General features: G+C 28.7%; 6 protein-coding genes across 6 annotated transcripts; 5 read left to right on the forward strand and 1 right to left on the reverse strand.

Moving 5' to 3' along the window:
* Positions 1-2,125: 2,125 nt before the first annotated feature.
* On the forward strand, positions 2,126-4,102 carry GO595_007432 (P-loop containing nucleoside triphosphate hydrolase protein; the record flags this gene model as incomplete). The annotated part of the gene is made up of 1 exon (XM_067920896.1): positions 2,126-4,102. One exon carries the CDS (start codon positions 2,126-2,128, stop codon positions 4,100-4,102), a length of 1,977 nt encoding a protein of 658 aa, XP_067772342.1.
* Positions 4,103-4,269: 167 nt separating this feature from the next.
* On the forward strand, positions 4,270-4,806 carry GO595_007433 (C2 domain containing protein; the record flags this gene model as incomplete). Its single annotated transcript, XM_067920897.1, has 1 exon — positions 4,270-4,806. The coding sequence occupies one exon, from the start codon at positions 4,270-4,272 to the stop codon at positions 4,804-4,806; it is 537 nt and encodes a 178-aa protein (XP_067772343.1).
* Positions 4,807-6,778: 1,972 nt separating this feature from the next.
* GO595_007434 (Myb-like DNA-binding domain containing protein) lies at positions 6,779-7,351 on the forward strand (the record flags this gene model as incomplete). Its single annotated transcript, XM_067920898.1, has 1 exon — positions 6,779-7,351. The coding sequence occupies one exon, from the start codon at positions 6,779-6,781 to the stop codon at positions 7,349-7,351; it is 573 nt and encodes a 190-aa protein (XP_067772344.1).
* Positions 7,352-7,421: 70 nt separating this feature from the next.
* GO595_007435 (SGS domain containing protein) lies at positions 7,422-7,937 on the forward strand (the record flags this gene model as incomplete). The annotated part of the gene is made up of 1 exon (XM_067920899.1): positions 7,422-7,937. One exon carries the CDS (start codon positions 7,422-7,424, stop codon positions 7,935-7,937), a length of 516 nt encoding a protein of 171 aa, XP_067772345.1.
* A 3,935-nt stretch (positions 7,938-11,872) lies between these two features.
* Positions 11,873-16,036, reverse strand: GO595_007436 (cobalamin biosynthesis protein CobT; the record flags this gene model as incomplete). The annotated part of the gene is made up of 1 exon (XM_067920900.1): positions 11,873-16,036. One exon carries the CDS (start codon positions 16,034-16,036, stop codon positions 11,873-11,875), a length of 4,164 nt encoding a protein of 1,387 aa, XP_067772346.1.
* Positions 16,037-18,370: 2,334 nt separating this feature from the next.
* GO595_007437 (TBC domain containing protein) lies at positions 18,371-19,309 on the forward strand (the record flags this gene model as incomplete). The annotated part of the gene is made up of 1 exon (XM_067920901.1): positions 18,371-19,309. One exon carries the CDS (start codon positions 18,371-18,373, stop codon positions 19,307-19,309), a length of 939 nt encoding a protein of 312 aa, XP_067772347.1.
* Positions 19,310-20,501: the final 1,192 nt, after the last annotated feature.

Below are 20,501 nucleotides of genomic sequence, written 5' to 3' on the forward strand. Positions count from 1 at the left end.
TCGAAGTTTGTTTCTGATGATATTTCTTGAAATTTTTCTATTTCATCATTCCGAATTATTTTCGCAATTTCATTCTGATTTATTCCTTCTTTAACATATTTCTGATGAAGTTCCCAATTATTCGCTTTAAGTTTTTCAAGGTTTTTGGAGAAATATTCAGAAAATTGATAACGATAGTTTAAAACGAAATGTGCTTTAAAATGTGAAAAATATAAATTTTTCATATTTATAGTAATCGATGAGTTAATTAAACCTTTTTCTATCAACTTTCCGATAAGATAATTAGATTCTTGTGAGTTATTTTTCAGAAGTAATTGAGAAAAGACGTCAATTATTTTAACTTGATTTTTATTTTCATCTCGTTCAATTAAATTCAAAAACTCAATAATTATATCTAAATTTTTCAGTCTTGTTACAAACAAAGTGTAAATGAAACGGCAGATGATCAAGTTGAATGAATACGTTCGTGAATTATCATAAAATTCTCGTAATGAAGAAACAGATGTATCAAGTTTGTTTGTATTTATGTTATAAATTATTTCTGTAAGTGCAATTAAGTCTGGAAAGGAATTTATCTTTGATGTGCTCATTCCAATGCAATTAATAACACTGGAAAAAATTTTAATGGACATGTGACATGAATTTTTATATAAAATTATAATAAATAAAAACATAGAATGAACTTCATGATGAAATCCATTCACATCTTGAATTTTATTTGGAATACTTAAATTTGAATTAGGTTAATAGGTAATATATGCCCCAATGTGCATTCACATATCGAAAATAACTTATATACGACAATTACATGAATATGCCATCAGTATGTTTGAATTTTTTTGAGTTTATTAATATTTTCGATAGGTTTGAAAAGAATTTAATATCAAGATTTTATATAATTAAATAAAATATATGATATTTCATCATTGCCCAAATAATTTCTGAATTTTTAATTTCTTAATAGATTAAGATATTATTCTTAGTTTTTTATTAATCAAAGATGCAACTATGTATTTATATATTATATATCCATAATATCAAGATCGTAGGATGATCGCTATATACGATGGGTGGAAATCGCAAGTCGAGTTTAATACTATAGTATTAATAATGTCACTTTTCACTTTTTAACTTTTATATATTATGATTACACAGTTATTATTTATTTACATTTATATATAGTAATGAATTTCAAACAAATGATAACAAAACAACAATTATCATCATATCGTATGTGTTATCGTTGTTGTTATTATTATAATTTCATTACTAATTATATATAATATTGATTCGAATTAAAAATAAAAAAGAAGATGAAATTGGTGAAAATGAAATTTCAAAGCAACAAATTGATGATATCCAAACTCCAAACACATTCACAACAGGAATATCTATATCAAACATTGAAGAAGATCCTTTTGCAGATGACTTCAAAGAAGATAAATTCATTGAGCAAATGTAATTAAGATAAATATATAATAAAATATAGTATATTCTATTATTAGTGATTACTTGTAAGAAAGAATTTGAAATTAATTTTCTTTTATTTTTTAATAATATTTTTAGTTACTATCAATTAAAAACAATCAGGTTCAAATGCCTTCTAAAATTTGTTTCAAATTTTTTAATATCAACTAATTTTTTTAAACAGCTATTACTACGGACACTCCAGTTCCCTTGGTTCCAGACTTCATTCTATTCATGCCTGTCGAAATTTTTTTGAAAAATTCTATATTTATTTTTCGATTACCCCAGTATCATCATGCATTATTGTATTTGTACTATAGATAAATCTATGTTAAAGAAATATGAAATTTTTACATATGTTGAATAATTTTTACATAGAACGATTAAATTATATCTACATGGTGTTATTTTTTGAGTTGACTTTTTGTGTACAATAATAACTTTTTGTAAGTAATTCAAATACTTGAAATCAAAAAATAAAAATATCTCGAAAATAAACAAATGAATTCAAATAAAGACATGTGATTTTGTGTTTACTCTCTATGTTTATTAATATTTTCGATTTATATAAAAATCCCATTGTGGAATAAATTAAAAATTCTCACAAAAAGTGACACGATTGTGGATATTGCCGATCAAACCTCCAGCCAACTATCTTATGGCTGATGATCCACTTGATAGTTTCTTCGAAGAAGCATTAAAGGAAGAACAAAAATCATCAATTACTTCAATACCGAAAAGTAGTAGTGATGAAGAACTCAAAATAGAAGATGATCCAGTTGCCGCACTTTTTAATCCCCAACCACAAATTGATGAAAAAAAACCTGTTATTACACCACATCTTGAAGAACAACTTATACCACTTCATAAAAACATTTATATTCCATCCAAAGAAATTGAATCACTTACACCTGATGAAGTTGATGATCTTCGACTTAAAATCGGTAACGTTACAGTTCATGGTCTAAACGTACCAGCCCCCATAGAGAAATGGACTCAATGTGGATTACCTTCCAACATTATGACACTTTTACACAATAATCAATTTCGTTGTCCTACAGCAATTCAATGTCAAGCAATTCCATGTATTCTATCAGGTCGTGATGTCATTGGTTGTGCAGTTACAGGTAGTGGGAAAACATTAGCATTTGTTCTTCCATGTGTTCAACATATTCTTGCACAAGAACCTTTACGACCGAACGAAGCTATTGCAGTGTTTTTATCGCCAACACGTGAGCTAGCGATTCAAACACATCTTGAAGCTTCACGGTATCTCAAGCTTTTAGGCTTGTGTTCAGTCTGCCTTGTTGGCGGCAATGACGTTGAACATCAAATTAAATCATTGAAAAACGGGGCACACCTTATTGTGGGCACCCCCGGGCGGTTTATTGATTTGATGTCAAGTAATAAGACGTTTAATTTAAGTCGAGTTGGATATTTTGTAATTGATGAAGCAGATCGAATGTTTGACTTAGGTTTTGAGCCACAAGTCTTACGTATAGCATCACAATTACGTACTGATAGACAGTCGTTAATGTTTTCTGCAACATTTCCACATGTAGTTGAAAGATGTGCACGAAAATTATTAACAAATCCAATCGAAATTGTGGTTGGTATACGTAATACAGTTTCCAAAGATGTTGAGCAAAACATAGAAATAATTACAAATCCTGAAACTAAGTTTACTCGATTATTAAAACTTTTAGGGGAATATGAAGATAAAGGACAAGCATTAATCTTTACGAACACGCAAGAAAAAGCAGAAGAAGTCTTTGGGAAGTTAATTCAACGAGGTTATAAGGCATGTTTATTACATGCAGGAATGGATCAAACAGATCGTGCAAGTATCATACATGACTTTAGGCAACAAAGGTTTAATATTATGGTACTTACGAGTGTAGGAAGTCGAGGATTAGATATCATGTCGATAGTTTTAGTGATAAATTATGATGCGCCTAATCACGAAGCTGATTATGTACATCGGTTAGGCAGAACTGGTAGAGCTGGTAACAAAGGATATGCGTATACATTTATTGAGAAATCTGAGAAATTAAATGCAATTGAAATTGCATCAGCTATGAAAAGAAGTAAAGCTGAAATACCTAAAGAATTAGAAGCGCTGATTAAGTCATCGCAAAATGGTAATAACTCGATAAGTGGCGCACCTAAAAGAAAACTTGGATTCGGTGGCCACGGATTCAGATTTGACAAAAACGAAACTATGACATTCAAAGAGCAGAGGAAGCAGCAAATTGACAACGATGACGAAATTGACGATGACGACGATGAAGGTGGTGATGACTTTGATGAGATGGAAGAAAACATCTTAAAGAAGAAAGACGGGAAATTCGTTGCTGAGTTTTGTATTAATGACTTCTCAGTGTCGATTCGACAAGCATTGACCAAAAAAGAAACAATTGAAAATGTAATGGACGAAACAGGAACAACTATAATACAAAGAGGAATGTTTTGTCAGCCTGGCTCGAAGCCACCAACGGGTGAAAGAAAATTATATTTGTTGATTGAGGGTATGACACAATTTGCAGTCCAAGCTGCTCTACAACAGTTGAAAGATGTCGCTGAAGGAACAGACGCATCACGAAAAGCTCCTAATATGAAATATAAAATAAATTGATTTGAATAAAATGTACGGATTTATAAACCTTTTTGCAAAATTAAAATAAGTGAAACAGTGAGAAACAGTTTGGCCCTCCAAAAATTTGTGCTTAAGAACATTTTTACAAGGAAAATTCTTGTTTCTTCTTTATAAAGAATTGTTTTTCATATCACATGTCGTCCGCAATGAGTTTGTTTCTTAGGTTTTTAGGCTTGAAGCACAATCCATCAAAGAATTATCCTGTGCCATTCATAACCACTATGATAGGAATGTCTGATGGAAGCTATGCAGGGGAAACCTTTGAAACAAATTCAATTCCACCTATTTGGAAAGATCAAGTATTCTCGATCCAAAAACCCGACCCTACAGCTTCTCTTCAAATTTTAATAAAAAGCTCAAGCATACTTATGTCGAAGGAAATTATTGGAAGATGTGAAATCAGAATAGAATCATTTCCTGTAGACCAACTTGTGCTGGAATGGGTTCCAATTATTCCAGTCCGTGAAGGAATACCAAAAATGTTTATTTTATTGATGGCACATTTCGTAAATGAAATTCCTCCATTCAAAGCACAACCTGGCGCCCTTTGTACACAAACAGAAACAATACCATTTGATCCAAAGGACAATTTTTATTTGCCTGATGAAATGGTCCCAAAAGATCTAAATTCAGAACAACAAAATGGGAGTGTTTTGAGCGAAATTCTCGAAAAACTTTCATGAGAGTTTTGAGTATTTACATTTTACATTTTTTAGATTATAATGTACTAAATATTTATAAAATTCGTTAATAAAATTATTAATAGACTTTTCATATTTCAATTTTTTCGTTGTCTTTATGTGTTAAGCAATAGCACTCTGATTTAGCTATGATCTGTAAATATTCTAGCTGATTTTCATTTTTCTGAAAATTCTGGTCATATATGATTACTCTAAGATATCTTAAATGGAAACCATAAACCCAATTTATTATATCCTAAAATCTCGCCAAAAAAAAAAAAAAAAAAAACAGAGAGTGAACGTTTGTTTCGCTGATTGTTTTAGTTTCGCTTTGATAAAAAAAAGCGTTTAAATTAACGTGCTTCTATAAACGTTTTCCAGTTGAATGAGTAAAGAAGCATCTCATTCATTTGATGATAATTCATATGAAGAAAAAGATACAGATAGCGAAACACAAAAACAAGAAACAGGATTTATATCAAAAAGATCAAGGCAAAAAGAAAATTCTCAAGAAAAACCATATTTTCCAAATTCAGAAAGTCTTGAGCAAATAGATGGAAGAAAAAATAAAAATAGGCCAATTATGAAAATTCATGGAGTAAGTTATGATGCTAATGGGAATTTATTATTTGCTGTGACACGTGCCAAAAGTAAATCATTTCAATATATCACGCACAAAAAAATGAAAGAAGAATATCCCATGTTTCTTATTGGTTTTTATCAACGCTGCGCTCGAATTTCGATGGAAAAAGATCAAAATAAAAAATAAAAATAAAAATTAAAAAATCTTTTTCATTTTTAAACGGCTTCTCCAGCCAAGTATAAACGGTTTATATTCAATCATTTTTCAGATGCTTTTGATCGTTATTTGGATGTCTAAATGCATCTTTCTGATATTTTAAGCAGTAAAAATGATATGGTTAATATATTTAAACGCGACATCATCTTCACCAAGCGGATTTTCACAATTGATGATGATTTCAAATTATTAGATAAAAATTATCATGATTCATTTTTAAAAGAGTTTGAATATGATTTCTTTAACCATGCAATCGGGTCTGAATGTGATTACCGTTTTTTCATTCGGTTAATTTTATACGATGTGTTTTCGAACTTTTTCCGTCACAAAAGGAAGATATCATCTGTTACTTAAAAGGAAATAACAATGAAAGAATAAGTTTTTGCTTAGATTTAGAAAAACGAAAATTAAACAATACTGAAGAAATATTTTCATTTCTTCAACATGATGATGTTGATTGTTTAATTTTATACTTAGAAAAAAATTCAACAGTTGACATTCATAAAAAACAAAATTTAATATACGGAACTTTTTATCATTTTTTATTATCTAGAAGACAAATTTCATTTTTTTTTTTTTGGTTCAATATAATGTTTTAAATATTTGATTTCAAACAATTGCCAAGTAACAAAAGAAACATGTCAATTGGCAATTGTTTGAAATTATTTCTCTTTTGCAACAAAAAATTATACATTTGAGGAATGCTTAGAAACAAGTATTAAATATCATAGATATGAACTTACTGATTGGATTTTATCTAATTATGAATGTGATTTGCCTCTTCTTTATCATTGTATAGAAGGGTATCATTTACGAATATTATTATTATTTTGTTTTTGAGATATTTCCATTTTGAATGCAGCTTAATTCTTTTGACATTAAATTAACGTTAATCTACAGAAAAAAATCTATCGTCCAGTAGCAACGGTTATATTTACGATAGGTAAATTGGAATATTTTGCAAATGCAATTCGATTTTTTCAGTGGTATTTGATCTTATAATATTTCGACATATTCACTTTTTGAATGATTACTTTTTCAGAAAGTCTAACAGAATAAATCATTGAATATATGTCAGGAATTTCGGGAAACGGTTTTGACAAAAATTTCTGACATAAATTGAACAGGATTTGCCATATTCGATATTTTGATAGGAATGAATTTGATTCAGTTCACATGGAAAGAAGCAACTTAAGAGTAAGAGCGTTTAATGGTTTATCAGAGCATTGGAGAAAAGTTCTTAAACCAGAAATAAAAAAGGGATCATGGACAAAAGATGATGATGATAAATTAAGAAATCATGTTCATGAAAACGGGGAAAAAAATTGGTGCGTGATTGGGAGCATTTTAGGTCGGACAGGAAAACAGTGCCGTGAAAGATGGGTTTCATGCCTTCAACCGAATATAAAAAGCTATCCATGGACACTGGAAGAAGATGAACTACTAATGAAACTCGTTAGAGAAATGGGTAGAAAATGGGTCCAAATCGGAAAGTTTTTCCCTCATCGTTCTGTTAACGATATTAAAAATCGATGGTACTCAAATTTGAAGAAGAAAAACGAAAAGGAACTAGACACTAATTTAAGTATGTTTGATATTTCAGGTATAGTTGTTGAATTGGACTCTGCGACGAAATACGTTACCGAGTTTTCTTGTTCAGATTTTGATCAATCCAATGAAGACTTTTGCTCTACAAGTGATCAAGTTCTCTTCCTTGGCTCTCCAGATGAAGATTTCGAACATCCATGAAAATTCACCTTTTCTTGCTTTTGGGTAAATTTGATTTGACTATGTCTGTTTGATCATTTATCACAATTTTATGTCGAGCGAAAACGAATTTTCATTAAATACAGATGCCTATCAAATGACAAATTCTGTTACTGTTGTTATTTACATACGAAACCACGAAGTTTCAAACTTGGTTTTACATCCAGAAGAAAAGTCTTTAACAATTGAATTAGATGTAGATGGAAAAAAACAAATTAAAGCATGGGCATTCTTTGACAAAGTTTTACCAGATTCTGCTAAAGTTGATCAAGGAAGAATTAAAATTGAAATAACATTAACAAAAGAAAAACCACAACAATGGAAAAATGCATTAGCAGATGAACAAGTAACAAAGCCATTATACGAAAGGTGGAAGACTGTAAAGTTTGAAGAAGAAGAAGAAAAAGGTGAAGGATTTGAACATTTTATTCAAAAGATGTATAAAGATGCTTCAGATGACACAAAACGCGCACTCATGAAGAGCTACATTGAATCTAAGGGTACTGTTTTATCTGGTGATTGGAATGATGTTGGAAGTCGATATGTTGAACCAGTTCCACCAAAATAAACAATTTTCAATTTTTCTCCAGGAACGAATGAATTTTTTGTGTTTTCTCGAAAACTATTTGTGGATCAATCTCATGTTTGAACTTTTCATATCTTTCTTTAAATTCTTCAGAACAAACAGGGAAAACCGTTAAAAGTTTTGGTGTGATAACGATCAAAACCGCTATAATAAACGGTCTGAAAAAATCAATTTTATTTTCGTATGACATTGCTTGATTCCAGAGATTAAATGTATCTTCTGGTGATAAAAACAAGTCAACAAACCAATTGCTACAATCGTCTATCAAAAAATCAAGCTCATTAGAGTTTTTATCATAAAGCATATCTTTTAGTTCAGGGAAGGATTTAGCAATTGTTTGGTAAATTTCCGAAAGCATTGATTTAGTTGATGAAAGCTTTGAAGTTGAATTTTGGGTAAAATTTGCTTTTTCATAAAAACGAGAATATACTTCAAAAACATCAGTTTCGCATTTTTCAACATCGAAATCTTGGCCATGCTGTTGTATGTATGCATAAAGCAAAGGGAAAAGGTAATCAATTTGGCCTTCTGTATAAAATGCACCATCCCAGTTGTAAATAGAATAAGTCAAAAGCACATTAAATGCAATCTTCTGAATTTTTTTTTGATCTTTAAATTGGTTAAAATTTAGTTTACTACTTCTGTGGACAATGTCAGATTCAATTATTTTTATAAGTGAAATAAGTGGGGTATTCTGCTTAAGCTCAGTGGGGGTCATTGTTTTCCATTGAAGTTTTAAAGCAGAATATGGTTTTCCTTCATCAGGAATAGACATATCAAATTTATTCTTGAATGAATCAAACGATAACAGACATGTTGGAGGACTATATGGTATAGCAGAGAGATCATTTTCAATTTTATCCAATGATATTTGTTTTGCATTTCTAAATATAGATTTATGTGAGCCTGGTTTGTGAATTGGGATAAGAGTAAATAAAGAAAGTTCTCTATCTTTCCTAACAAATTCAACATTTTGGTTAATAATTTCTAAGAATTTTAAAAAATTATGTTGATCTTGAAACGAAAATGTTAATTTTGTCTTCAATCCATTGCCTTCAAAGGAAATATTTACTGGGTTTTGTTCATCAAAATGAATTTTTTGGAAATCAAGTAATCTAAATTCATTTGAATTTGAAAAATTTTTTGTTCCACTTTTTCCTGTAATAGAATATTTAAGGAATAAATTTCCATCTTTCTTTATGAATTTTAGTGTGCCTTCTGTTTTTTCATTTGAAGAAAACAGAGTCACATTGAAGCTCATCGTTTTCTGTTGAAGACGTTTATTAATCTTTTTTTATTGTTACAAACGTTTTCCTGAAAAGTGCTTATTACGAGAAACCAAACAAACTCATTTAAAAAGTGGTTTTTATTTATTTCTGAATTTTTATGCCCTATTCTGGGCTTAAGATCACGTCCTTTCTGGGCTTAACTCAGCGCCTTATTTCCTATTCTATCTAAAAACAAGAAAAATTGATGGGTTAGGTTACTTTAAAGTCAAAAAAATTTCAAATTGAGAACATAAAATAAAACCGCCGCGGTTTTCGTTGAAAAATTGAAATCGATCAACTCAATTTCCTAACAACATTTATTGTTTTTTGATGGAATAAAAATTCTTTTTTTTTAAGACCTTATTCAATTCATAATATCCGTGAATAAAATAATCTTCATAGTTTCAATATTACAAATATTAGGAATAACTTTTTTCCTTCAAGGTTTTCTATATCTCAGCCATGAATGTAATATTCATAATGAAGAAATTCCGGTTTTCCAAAATTCTCCCAAATTTAAAAGATTAATTTTCGTAATTGTAGATGGTTTAAGGTATGATTATGCTGCTAAGTATCTTCATAGAACACTTAAATTTTCTAATCATTCATTATTCTATCATACCTATTCAGATCCACCAACATCTACTTTACAAAGAGTTAAAAGCATTTTTACAGGGACACTTCCAGTCTTTATTGAAATTGGTAATAATCTAGATGCAGCATTTAAAGTTACAAAAGATAGTATTATAAAACCTTTTTCCAAAATAGGAAACATTAGTGCAATCGGTGATCATATATCGGTTGCGCTTTTTGGTGATTATATTAGAAATAAATATACAGTTATATCATATGAAGTTCATGACTTTGATAGTACTGATGAAAATGTATATCAAAATCTTCCTAATGTTTTAGCACTTAATGATTCTATATTAATAATTGCTCATTTACTTGGTGTTGATCATATGGGACATTCATTAGGATTTACTAAATCAAATGAAATTAAAAAAAGAGTTGATGAATATGATATTTTCTTTCATGATAAAATTTTAAAAAAGTTAAATGAAGATGATTTATTAATCATTATAAGTGATCATGGAATGACTGATGCAGGTAATCATGGTGGTTCAACATATGGTGAGACATCATCTTTTCTATTTGGATATTCTCCTCTAGTTCAATTTAATCAAACTTCAAATAAAACTATAAATCAAGTAGACATTTGTCCAACAATTTCTCTACTTTTTGGATTGCCAATTCCAATCACAAATGTAGGAAGTGTAATAGAAGATTTTTTCCCATATGAATTTCAATTAGCAAAAGAATATAATCATAATCAATTTAAAAAATTATTAGAATATGATAAAATAAAATTAGATAATATTGAAGATATACATAATTATTATCAAACTCATTATGCAAGTATTGATATAAAAAAAATGTCACTTGGTGCTGGATTAATTTTTTTATCTCTCTTTTTCCTACCATTTCCAACATCAATTTTTCCGATTTTTCATTCATTATCTCTATTTAGTGATTCATATATTTATGCAGAGAATTTAGTTGTACAATTTTTTTCAGGAATAATATCTTTATCTTTTTTACCAAGAATAATTGGATTATTTGGCATTCCACGGGAAGATGCAGCATATTATCTATGGATGCCTAATTTACATATGGAATCTAGATTCAATTATGGATTAATAAAAATAATTGGTGATCAATATTTACTTCCCTTTATTATATATATTTGGATGATTATTCGAACAAAAGGAACAAGTGAATTGATTTATTATTTTTCATTATGTGGATTCTTTGCAACAGGACATCATTGTACTATTTCATCATTAAATTTAGATGCTGCATATGCTTTTGGAAAATATTTCCAAGTTCTTTCACCTATTTTAGTGTTTTTAAACACTTTTATGTGTGAAATAATAGGAAACATATTTGTAGATGATTATATGAAATTAATTACATATAGATCAATTGACTTAGCATGCTTAATTTCATTTATATTATTTAATCCATATCATTTATCTTTATGGAGTGCATTTGCACCTCGTTTAATTTTCCAATGTTGTTTTAATGTCATTTCTTTAGTTTTTGGAATGATTCATTCATTAATCAGGGAAAGCAAAACCAAAAGAAAATTCTATGAATATATTTAAAATTTTCTCCCTTTCTACATTTAATAAAAACCTATTAAATATATAAATCTTTAATATAAAATTTATTCATGTCATTCACTTATTTATTTGCCGTAATAAAAATATTTGTATAAAAATCAGCAAGATTTAATGATCAAATAAGTAACCAGAAAATTATGTCAACTCCTCAAAAAAATCGAAATTTGAAACCTAAAATTAATAAAATATTAATAAAATTTTTACATCATGATATTAGTATTGTGAAGATTTATGGTGATACTTTTTGTTTTTGATTGCTAGCATAAAAAATGTTATATTTGTTGGATGTATTGAATAAAATAAATAACAGTCATTTAATAAATACAATATTTGGTAAAATATTTTAAAATACATTTGCTTACAGTTATTTCTTGTTCCTTTAAATTATCCGAAGTGAATTATCAAAAAACTTCAAACCATATTCGAATCTTATTTATTAAAACTTTTTTTATTATTATTTCATTTATCTCAAATTGAATTGATCGATAAGATTCCTCGCCAAGGGGTGCCCCATTTCCATTGCCTTATTCAACAATTCTTCTGCCTTTTTCATATCCTTTTCAGTTCCCAACCCCATAATCAAACAATAAGCGTAACTATACAAAGCGTTTGGTTCGTTTTCCTTTGCCGCGGATTTAAAGTATTGCACAGCAGTTCTTTCAGGGTTATCGAATATTGCTCCTCTTTTATTCAAAGCCATTGTTCCACATAAAGTTATTGCGTTAATGTTACCATTATTTGCAGCATTTCGTGCGTATGTATAAGCTTCATCATCATCAACATCGTCATTACTATCTAAGAATTTATAATATGCGTAAATATACATTGCTTCATAACAATTTTCTTTTGCTGATTCTTTTAATAACTTCATTGCCTTCTCTTTATTTTGTTGTACTTTATCATTATTTAATAATAAAATCGCTAAATTATATTTCGCTAATACATGTCCATTATTTGCAGCATTTTCTAACATTGTTTGTGCTTCTGCTTCATTATGACTATTTTCATTATTCGATGTCATTAATAATATACCACAATTAAACATGGCTTCGACAATTCCTGATTCTGCTGCATGTCTTAAATATGTTAATGCTAAGTTTTGATCCTTAAAGACGCCTTTACCTTCTGCTAATGCTAATCCATAATTACATGCAGCATTCATGTCATCATTTGCAGCTTTTTCGAAGTATTTAACTGCTTCTTTATATGTACTTTCATCTTTCATTAAGATAACACCGGCACAATTCATGGATTTAATATGTCCCATTTCTGCAGCTTTCTTATAATACTTTAATGCTTCTGTTTCATTCTTTTCATGATTTAATAATTCGGCATATTCAAATAATGCTTCACATTCATCAAAATCAACTGCCTTTAATAACCATTTTCGTCCTTTATCAATGTCCTTAGTACAACCAATACCAAACATTAACATATGTGAATATTTGGACATTGATTTAGAATGTCCTTTCTTAGCAGAAAACTTAAAGTTCTTAAATGCTTTCTCTAAATTCTTATCAGTACCATTCCCAACTTCTTGTAATAAAGCCTTTTGATAATGTGCTTCAACATTATTATATTGAGCTGATTCTTTAAAGTATTTAAATGCTTCTTCATAATTTTGTGCTACTCCATTACCATTTAAATATAACATACCTAACCCTAACATACCATTAGAATCATTATTATTTGCTGATTTCTCATAATATTCAAATGCGTTTTGGATGTCTTGTGGTACACCTAAACCTTTTTCATATAAACGTCCTAAATAATATAATGATTGAATATCCCCTAAATCAATAGCACATCGATAAAAACTTGCGGCTTCTTCATAATTAACACTTGTTCCTTTACCTTCTTCTAACATACGTGCATAATGAAACATCCCTTCAATATTACGCATAAAAGCTGCTTTCTTAAATAATGTAAATGCTTCATAATATTTCCCTTCTTTAAGATAATTCTTTCCTCCTTCTACACATGCATTAGAATCTCCAAATTCTGCTGCTTTTAATAACCATTTTTGGATTTCTTCTTCTTCGCCATTATTTTCACGTAATATTTTGATCAAATCTAACATCGCGGGTACAAATTCTTGTTCAGAAGCTTTCCGTAATAATTTTAATGCTCCTGAAATATTCCCTTCTTTAGCATAAATCATTCCTAATCGATGTTGTGCTAATGCTACATCTAATTTAGCTGATTCTTCTAAACATTCTAATGAACGTTTCGAATCAGCTGTTAACCCACGTCCTTCTTCTAATATTAATGATAAATAATATAATGCTAATGGATGTTTCTTTTCTGCTGCTTCTTGGATTAATTCTGCTGCTTGTGTATCATCTTCACCAAATTCTAACATTAAAAATCCATATTGGAATTTGGACTCAATTAACCCTGATTGTGATGCTTGTCTAAAGTAATTTAATGCTTCCATCTTATTATTAAGAATAGTTTGATCATCATATCCAAGTTTCTCTAATAATAATAAACCTAATGCTTCCATAGCTTCTGGTAATTTCTTATTCGCTGCTTCTTTTAAGTATCGAATAACTTCATTACGATTTTGTGGATATTGTGGTGAATCCTTTAAGATCATTGCTAAATAATACATAGCTAAGATATCTTTCTTAGATGCCTTAATTAAGTTCTTTAAAGCTAAATCTTTGTTTTTCTCTGTACCAATTCCATATAATTGACATACGCCTACAAATCGAACACATTTTAAATACCCTGAAGTTTCTGCTGATTCATTTGCGATTCTAAATGCTTCTTCTGGATCTTTCTTACATCCAATACCTCTAAGTAACATATTACATAACAATAATATCGATGGTTTATGTGCTTTTTTGGCACATTTCTGTATAAGTTCAAAAGCTTTTTCTTCATTCTTTTCACATCCATCACCTCGTAATATCATTTTAGCTAAATGGAATCGTGATTCTTTATCATCATCTTTATAAGCTTGTTCTAAATATTCATAAGCTTTTGTAAAATCTCGTTGTACTTCATAACCTCTTTTATACATTATCCCTAAAATTCGTTTTGCTTTAGCATGACCTTTTTCTGCAGATAACTTTGCATATTCATAAGCTTTTCCATATTGTTTCTTAGCGAAATGTTGATTAGCTAAATAATATAATGCTGAAGCATTACCTCTTTTAGCTGCTTCTTTCATTTTATCATAACCTCCTTCATCTCCTTCTTTAATTAATATTTTAGCATACGTTTTCATTGCTGGTGGATATTTCTCGACATCTGCCTTTTGAAGATATTGTTTAGCTTGATTATGATCTTTAATATCTGCTCGATCTTTAAGTATTAAATATGCTAATTTAGTCTCCGATAATACATGCCCTAATTTAGCTGCTTTCTTAAAGTAACTACATGCTTCATAATCTTTCCCATTCTTTAATTCCATTAACCCAAATAAATATTGAGCTCCAATATGTCCTTCATCTGCTGCTCGATGTGCTAATGTATACGCATATTTCTCTTCTTCTTCGGGTAATATCCCATTAAACATTAAGTTGGCATAATCAGCCATGGCTGATAAATGTCCTCCATCTGAAGCTTTCTTATAATATTCTGCCGCTAAATTAATGTCTTTAGTGACATTAATACCATTTAATAACATATTAGCATAGATATAACAAAATGATAAATCGCCATTATCTGCGGGTTCTTTAATTTCGGTGTTAACTAACGACATGGCTTCCTCATCATTGGTCCCATATAACGTAAATTTGGCTTTGAGACGATAATATGAAAATAAGCAATCTTCATCATCACATTTAATTCCATCAAATTGTAAGTAATTGGTATCGGCATCAATGTCCTTACGTGGTAATAAGGTCCGTTTGATTTCACCAATTGTCGTTTGGGCATTAAATATCGATTGGACTTCTCCCGAATTAGATGAAAAAATGGCACTAAGTGATCCTGTAAGTTCAAGTGTGAAGACAGCAAAGTCCTTTTCGCCTGAGAATTTATGTAATGGCTTGTCATCTTTGACTAATTCATCTTTATGATAGACTGCTAAATTTTCACTGTTGATTTCATAACGTTTTTGAATTTCACCCTTCATAAATTTGATGTCTTTGCTTTTTGGTACTGAAACTTCAATTAATAAATCACTTCCAAGTGTACAATAAGCCATAACAAAGTCTTCGGGTAATTCTGGCTTGCGTGCACAAAAAACTGTATCTGTTTCTCTGTACATACGATCTATTACTAAGTGTGATTGTTCTTTTAATATTTGTCCATTAAGAATTAGATAATGTTTTTCTGGATCAAGACCACTTTTATCAAAGAATTTTTTGGCAATCGTGCCGACTTTTGTTGTTGGGACTACTTCAAAAGCAAATGTTTTACCTTCAGGTGATTTTATATGTAAATCTAATGAACCAATTAAAGCAGGCCGTGCAATAACAAGAGACCCATCTGTGACACCATCGTTTTCTATTTGTCCTTCTGGTAATTCATGACGTTGAAAATACAATTTAAATGCATATCTTCCAGGTAAGAATCCTGCGTTTACGATTTCATCAGACACCATCTGCTTTGTAGATTTTTCTTTTATGTTCAAAGCACGATAGCGCTTGCCAATTCCTACGAATATCTTCATGCAAAAATTAAGCTTTTCAGTAACGGTTTGAGGGTCTCAAAAACTTGTATCGGTGACGTTTAGTCCTTTAAGGTTATTGTAAACATTTCATTATTATCATATTTCATTATTAATCACATATACTATAGCATAACTACAACATAACAATAATACACAAAGATTATTTTGAATTAGGATAAAAAAACCTCAAATTTATCTTGTAAACATTAGGAAAAACAATAAAAAATTTATCATTTTTATTTAGTTATATTATATTATATCCAATAGAAACATTACTTTCGGGTTTTCTATGTTATTTTGTAAAAATCCAATAAATTCTTCTTTATAAAATGAATCTGGAATTTGTATTTCATGAGCTACATAATAATTTATAATTATGCATAAAGCTTCTAAACAAAAGTCATCAATTACTTGAGAATCAAAATAATTGATGAATTCATTAATTAAATCATTTTGTTCGATTATTTGAATCATTGCATCGAAGTTTATTTGCATTGCTTTAGCTATTGTATGCATTGCATAAGTTTTTGTTTTAAATGATAATGATAAATATGAAATAATATTATCGAAAACACCTTTTTCAATTGCAATTACAATAAAATTATTATTCTTTTGGAATGCAATGTCACAAAACTTACAAAAAACATTAAAACTTTTTACTGCTTTCCAAACCTTATCAAACCTTTGATAACAATCAAGCATTTGTTTATATATATCCCAATTAATACAAGGTAAAAACATATTACATAAAGATGAATTTAGAAATGTTATCCATAATTTACATATTTCGGAATGACATATAAAATTATCATTATCAGAAAGAATATTAAAAAGTTTTTCTTTTGATATTATATTATCACAAATTTCTATTATAAATCGTTCATCTTTAAGACATAAGTCATTCATTATAATTATATATTTCTCTAACTCGTCTGGATATTCATTTTCAGTTGGTATAAACAAATCTTTCGACAAAATTCTTAAAATTATTATACAATCGTCGGATGAAAATATAGGATTAGGAATTAATGAATGAAAAATTTCTAACACGTGAAAAGAAATTACCGTAAAATGTGCTTGAAATGCAAAATTTTGAAGTTTTACAAATCTTTCAATGATTGAATGAATATCGAATATCTCTGGATGATCACTAAAAAATAGTCGAAACAAATTAATTAAACGTATCGGGATCCTGTTTAAATTTTTTTCAGCGTAAAAAGAATCATTGATATTAGATGGATTTTCATTAGGTAAGTATGTGGCTGAATTAAGTAAAGTATTTGCAAACATAGGATTTATTAAAAAATCACAATATTCTTTATAATTAGTATAAAGAAAATTTAAAATATATAATACATATGCATAGGAATCTAAATCAATGGGCTGGAAAAATTGTTCCATAATATAACTACCACATAAATTAACGAAAAAAGAAACATCAGATTTTATTGCAGATTGAAGAAAATCAATAATTTCGGTAAAAAATCGATATTTTTCATGAATTTGAAAGTTTGCTAAATTTGTAAAATTTTGCATAAATCCACGAATTTGTATATCTTTCATAATAATTTCGTTTTCTGTAAAATTATGTCTTATAGTATTTGGTTTGATAATTTTGTAATCATTTCTCATGTAATTTTTGTGAAATGTCAAAAAATATTCAATAGAAATAAGTTTGCCAAATAAAAATAAATGGATAAGAGACAAGTCATAAGAATTAATCAAGTATCCTTTGAAGCAATGCCAGGAAAAGTTTACTTTGGAAGCTTGTATTTATGTGTAAGTCAAAATACTTATTATTTTGAATGGATCCCAAAAGAAGATTTTTATTCCGAATTTCTTTCACCAAATTCAAATTTCTTATTATTAATATTTTTAAGTGATATAAAAGAAATCATCGTTCATAATGAATCAATGAAAACAATTGCGCTAACATTTATTATGCAAAAATCAATTGAAATCCCACCCTTTATATTACATAGTTTTTCACAAGCAGTTATATCTCAGCTTATAGAATTTCTTCATTTTAAAAAATTACTCTATGAATCACCAACAACAAAATTCAAATATCAAATCAATCAACCAAAAAATTTTCTTGGCTTTTTTAAAGACAACAATAAACATACAACAGCAGAACAAGTTATGTTTTTATCAGAACATATAAAGTTTTTATCAAGATTAAATCAAAATGATTTAACTCAATCAGAGCCATTATCTTTATCAGATTGTTTAATATTTTTTGAAGAAAACAAAACAAGTCAACACTTTGATAAACTAAAACAAGAAATCTTTAAAAGAGGACTTCAAGATGATGCAAGAAGATTCATTTGGCCTATGCTTCTTGGAGTAACATCGCCACTTATGACACCGGAAGAAAACGATTCTGTAATGAAGAACAAAATCGAAGAATACAAAATAATTAAGAATCAATATAAATCCATTTTATCATCACAAACCTCTGAAATCAAAGAAATAAGTGAAGTTTTAAGAGTAATTGATAATGATGTTAAAAGAACTGACCGTAATTTACCACAATTTCAAGATGATAATCATCCAAATCTTAATCTTTTAAGAAATGTTTTGGCATGCTATGCTCTATATAATAAAGACACTGAATACGTACAAGGTATGGGTGATTATCTATCCCCATTAATAGTTTTGTACATCAAAGAATGGGAAAATGAAGAAACCGCAATTTTCTTTGAAAAAGGAAAAGTGACGCGCGATGCTGCTGAAGCTTTTTTGTTTTGGCTTTTATGCGGGATCTTATCAATTACCCAACAAGATAGAATGTTTGCTGACCTTGCAGGGGTACAACAATTTGTTGTTGATCGGGTATTAGCTATTTCAACAATGTATCACTCTTCATTAAAGAAATGGATCACGAAAAATAACTTAGGATCTTTGGTGTTCCTTTATAGGCCAATAATTCTTCTATGTAAGCGAGAATTTCCTATGGCCATTGTACTAAGAATATGGGACTCATTTTTATCTCATCCAAAGACTTATGCATTTACAAGGTTTTTCCTTGCTGGATTGCTTATAGAGTTATTCCCTTATTTGATGATGCAGACAAATGGATGTGCTGGCGATGTGATGAATTTGACAGATCGGATAATCGGAACAATTGATGGAATGGCAACTCTAAACCTTGCCGTAGAACTAGAAGAGATTTGTCAAACCGGAAATAGACAGTTAGAATGGATTTTAGAAGAACTTCCAGATAAAACAGAAATTAGGGATTACCAACCAAAACTTCTTAAGCTTAAGTGAAGATAAGATTGTTATATCAATAAAACTTTCATGATAGAAAACAAGATGATTAAGATTTTTTTTTACTTTTGAAATGTATTATATTTCAGATTTCCAAAAAATTTTAGAAAACCAAAAGGACAATTGGAATTATTATGAATTTAATATATGTTCAAAATGAAATAAATTTTTTGTTTTAATTTGGAAAATGAATACGTATTTTCTAATGTTAATACTGAAATAATTAGTTTGATTCCAATATATTGAATTGGTGATATATCATTATATTAAACATGAAATTGTTATCCGACTGCAAAGAATTTAAATTGGAATCAAAAAAATTCAACAAGAAGTTAAACCTCATAAAGAGATTGGATGATGAGATCGAAAAGTTGGAAAAGAAAAAGAAAAAGAAAAAAAAACTCGATCCAATAAAACAAAAAATCGAAGAAATATGGAGAACAACAAACATATTGATACCAATAGTTATTTGTTCATGAAAAAAACTTCAACATGCGAAAAGATAAGGTATTTGAAAGAGCATTTATACAATTTATGATGGATCATGGAACCAGTTCATATAAAAAATTTTTATGCCCCTTTTTCATTTAGTAATTTAACTATTTCTGTATGACCATAAGAAGGTGCTTTCATAAGTGCTGTTTCAAATATTTTAAATAATTTCCAAATATTATTTTGAAATATCAAATTATTAAAATAAATATTAAATAAAACAAATAAATATCTTTAGCATTAATATCAATTCCTTCTTGTTCAAGAAGTAATTTAACAGTTTCTGTATGACCTTTCCAAGATGCAACAATAAGTGCTGTTCTAAATAATTTAAATAATTTCCAAATATTATTTTGAAATATCAAATTATTAAAATAAATATTAAATAAAACAAATAAATATCTTTAGCATTAATATCAATTCCTTCTTGTTCAAGAAGTAATTGAACTATTTCTATATGACCATTAAAAGATGCATCCATAAGTGTTGTCCAAAATATTTTAAATAATTTCCAAATATTATTTTGAATTACCAAATTATTAAAATAAATATTAAATAAAACAAATAAATATCTTTAGCATTAATATCAATTCCTTCTTGTTCAAGAAGTAATTGAACTATTTCTATATGACCATTAAAAGATGCTTTCATAAGTGCTGTATTAAATAATTTAAATAATTTCCAAATATTATTTTGAATT

Source organism: Histomonas meleagridis (assembly GCF_020186115.1).
Source record: "Histomonas meleagridis strain 2922-C6/04-10x chromosome Unknown contig_53, whole genome shotgun sequence".
Lineage (NCBI taxonomy): Eukaryota > Parabasalia > Tritrichomonadida > Dientamoebidae > Histomonas > Histomonas meleagridis.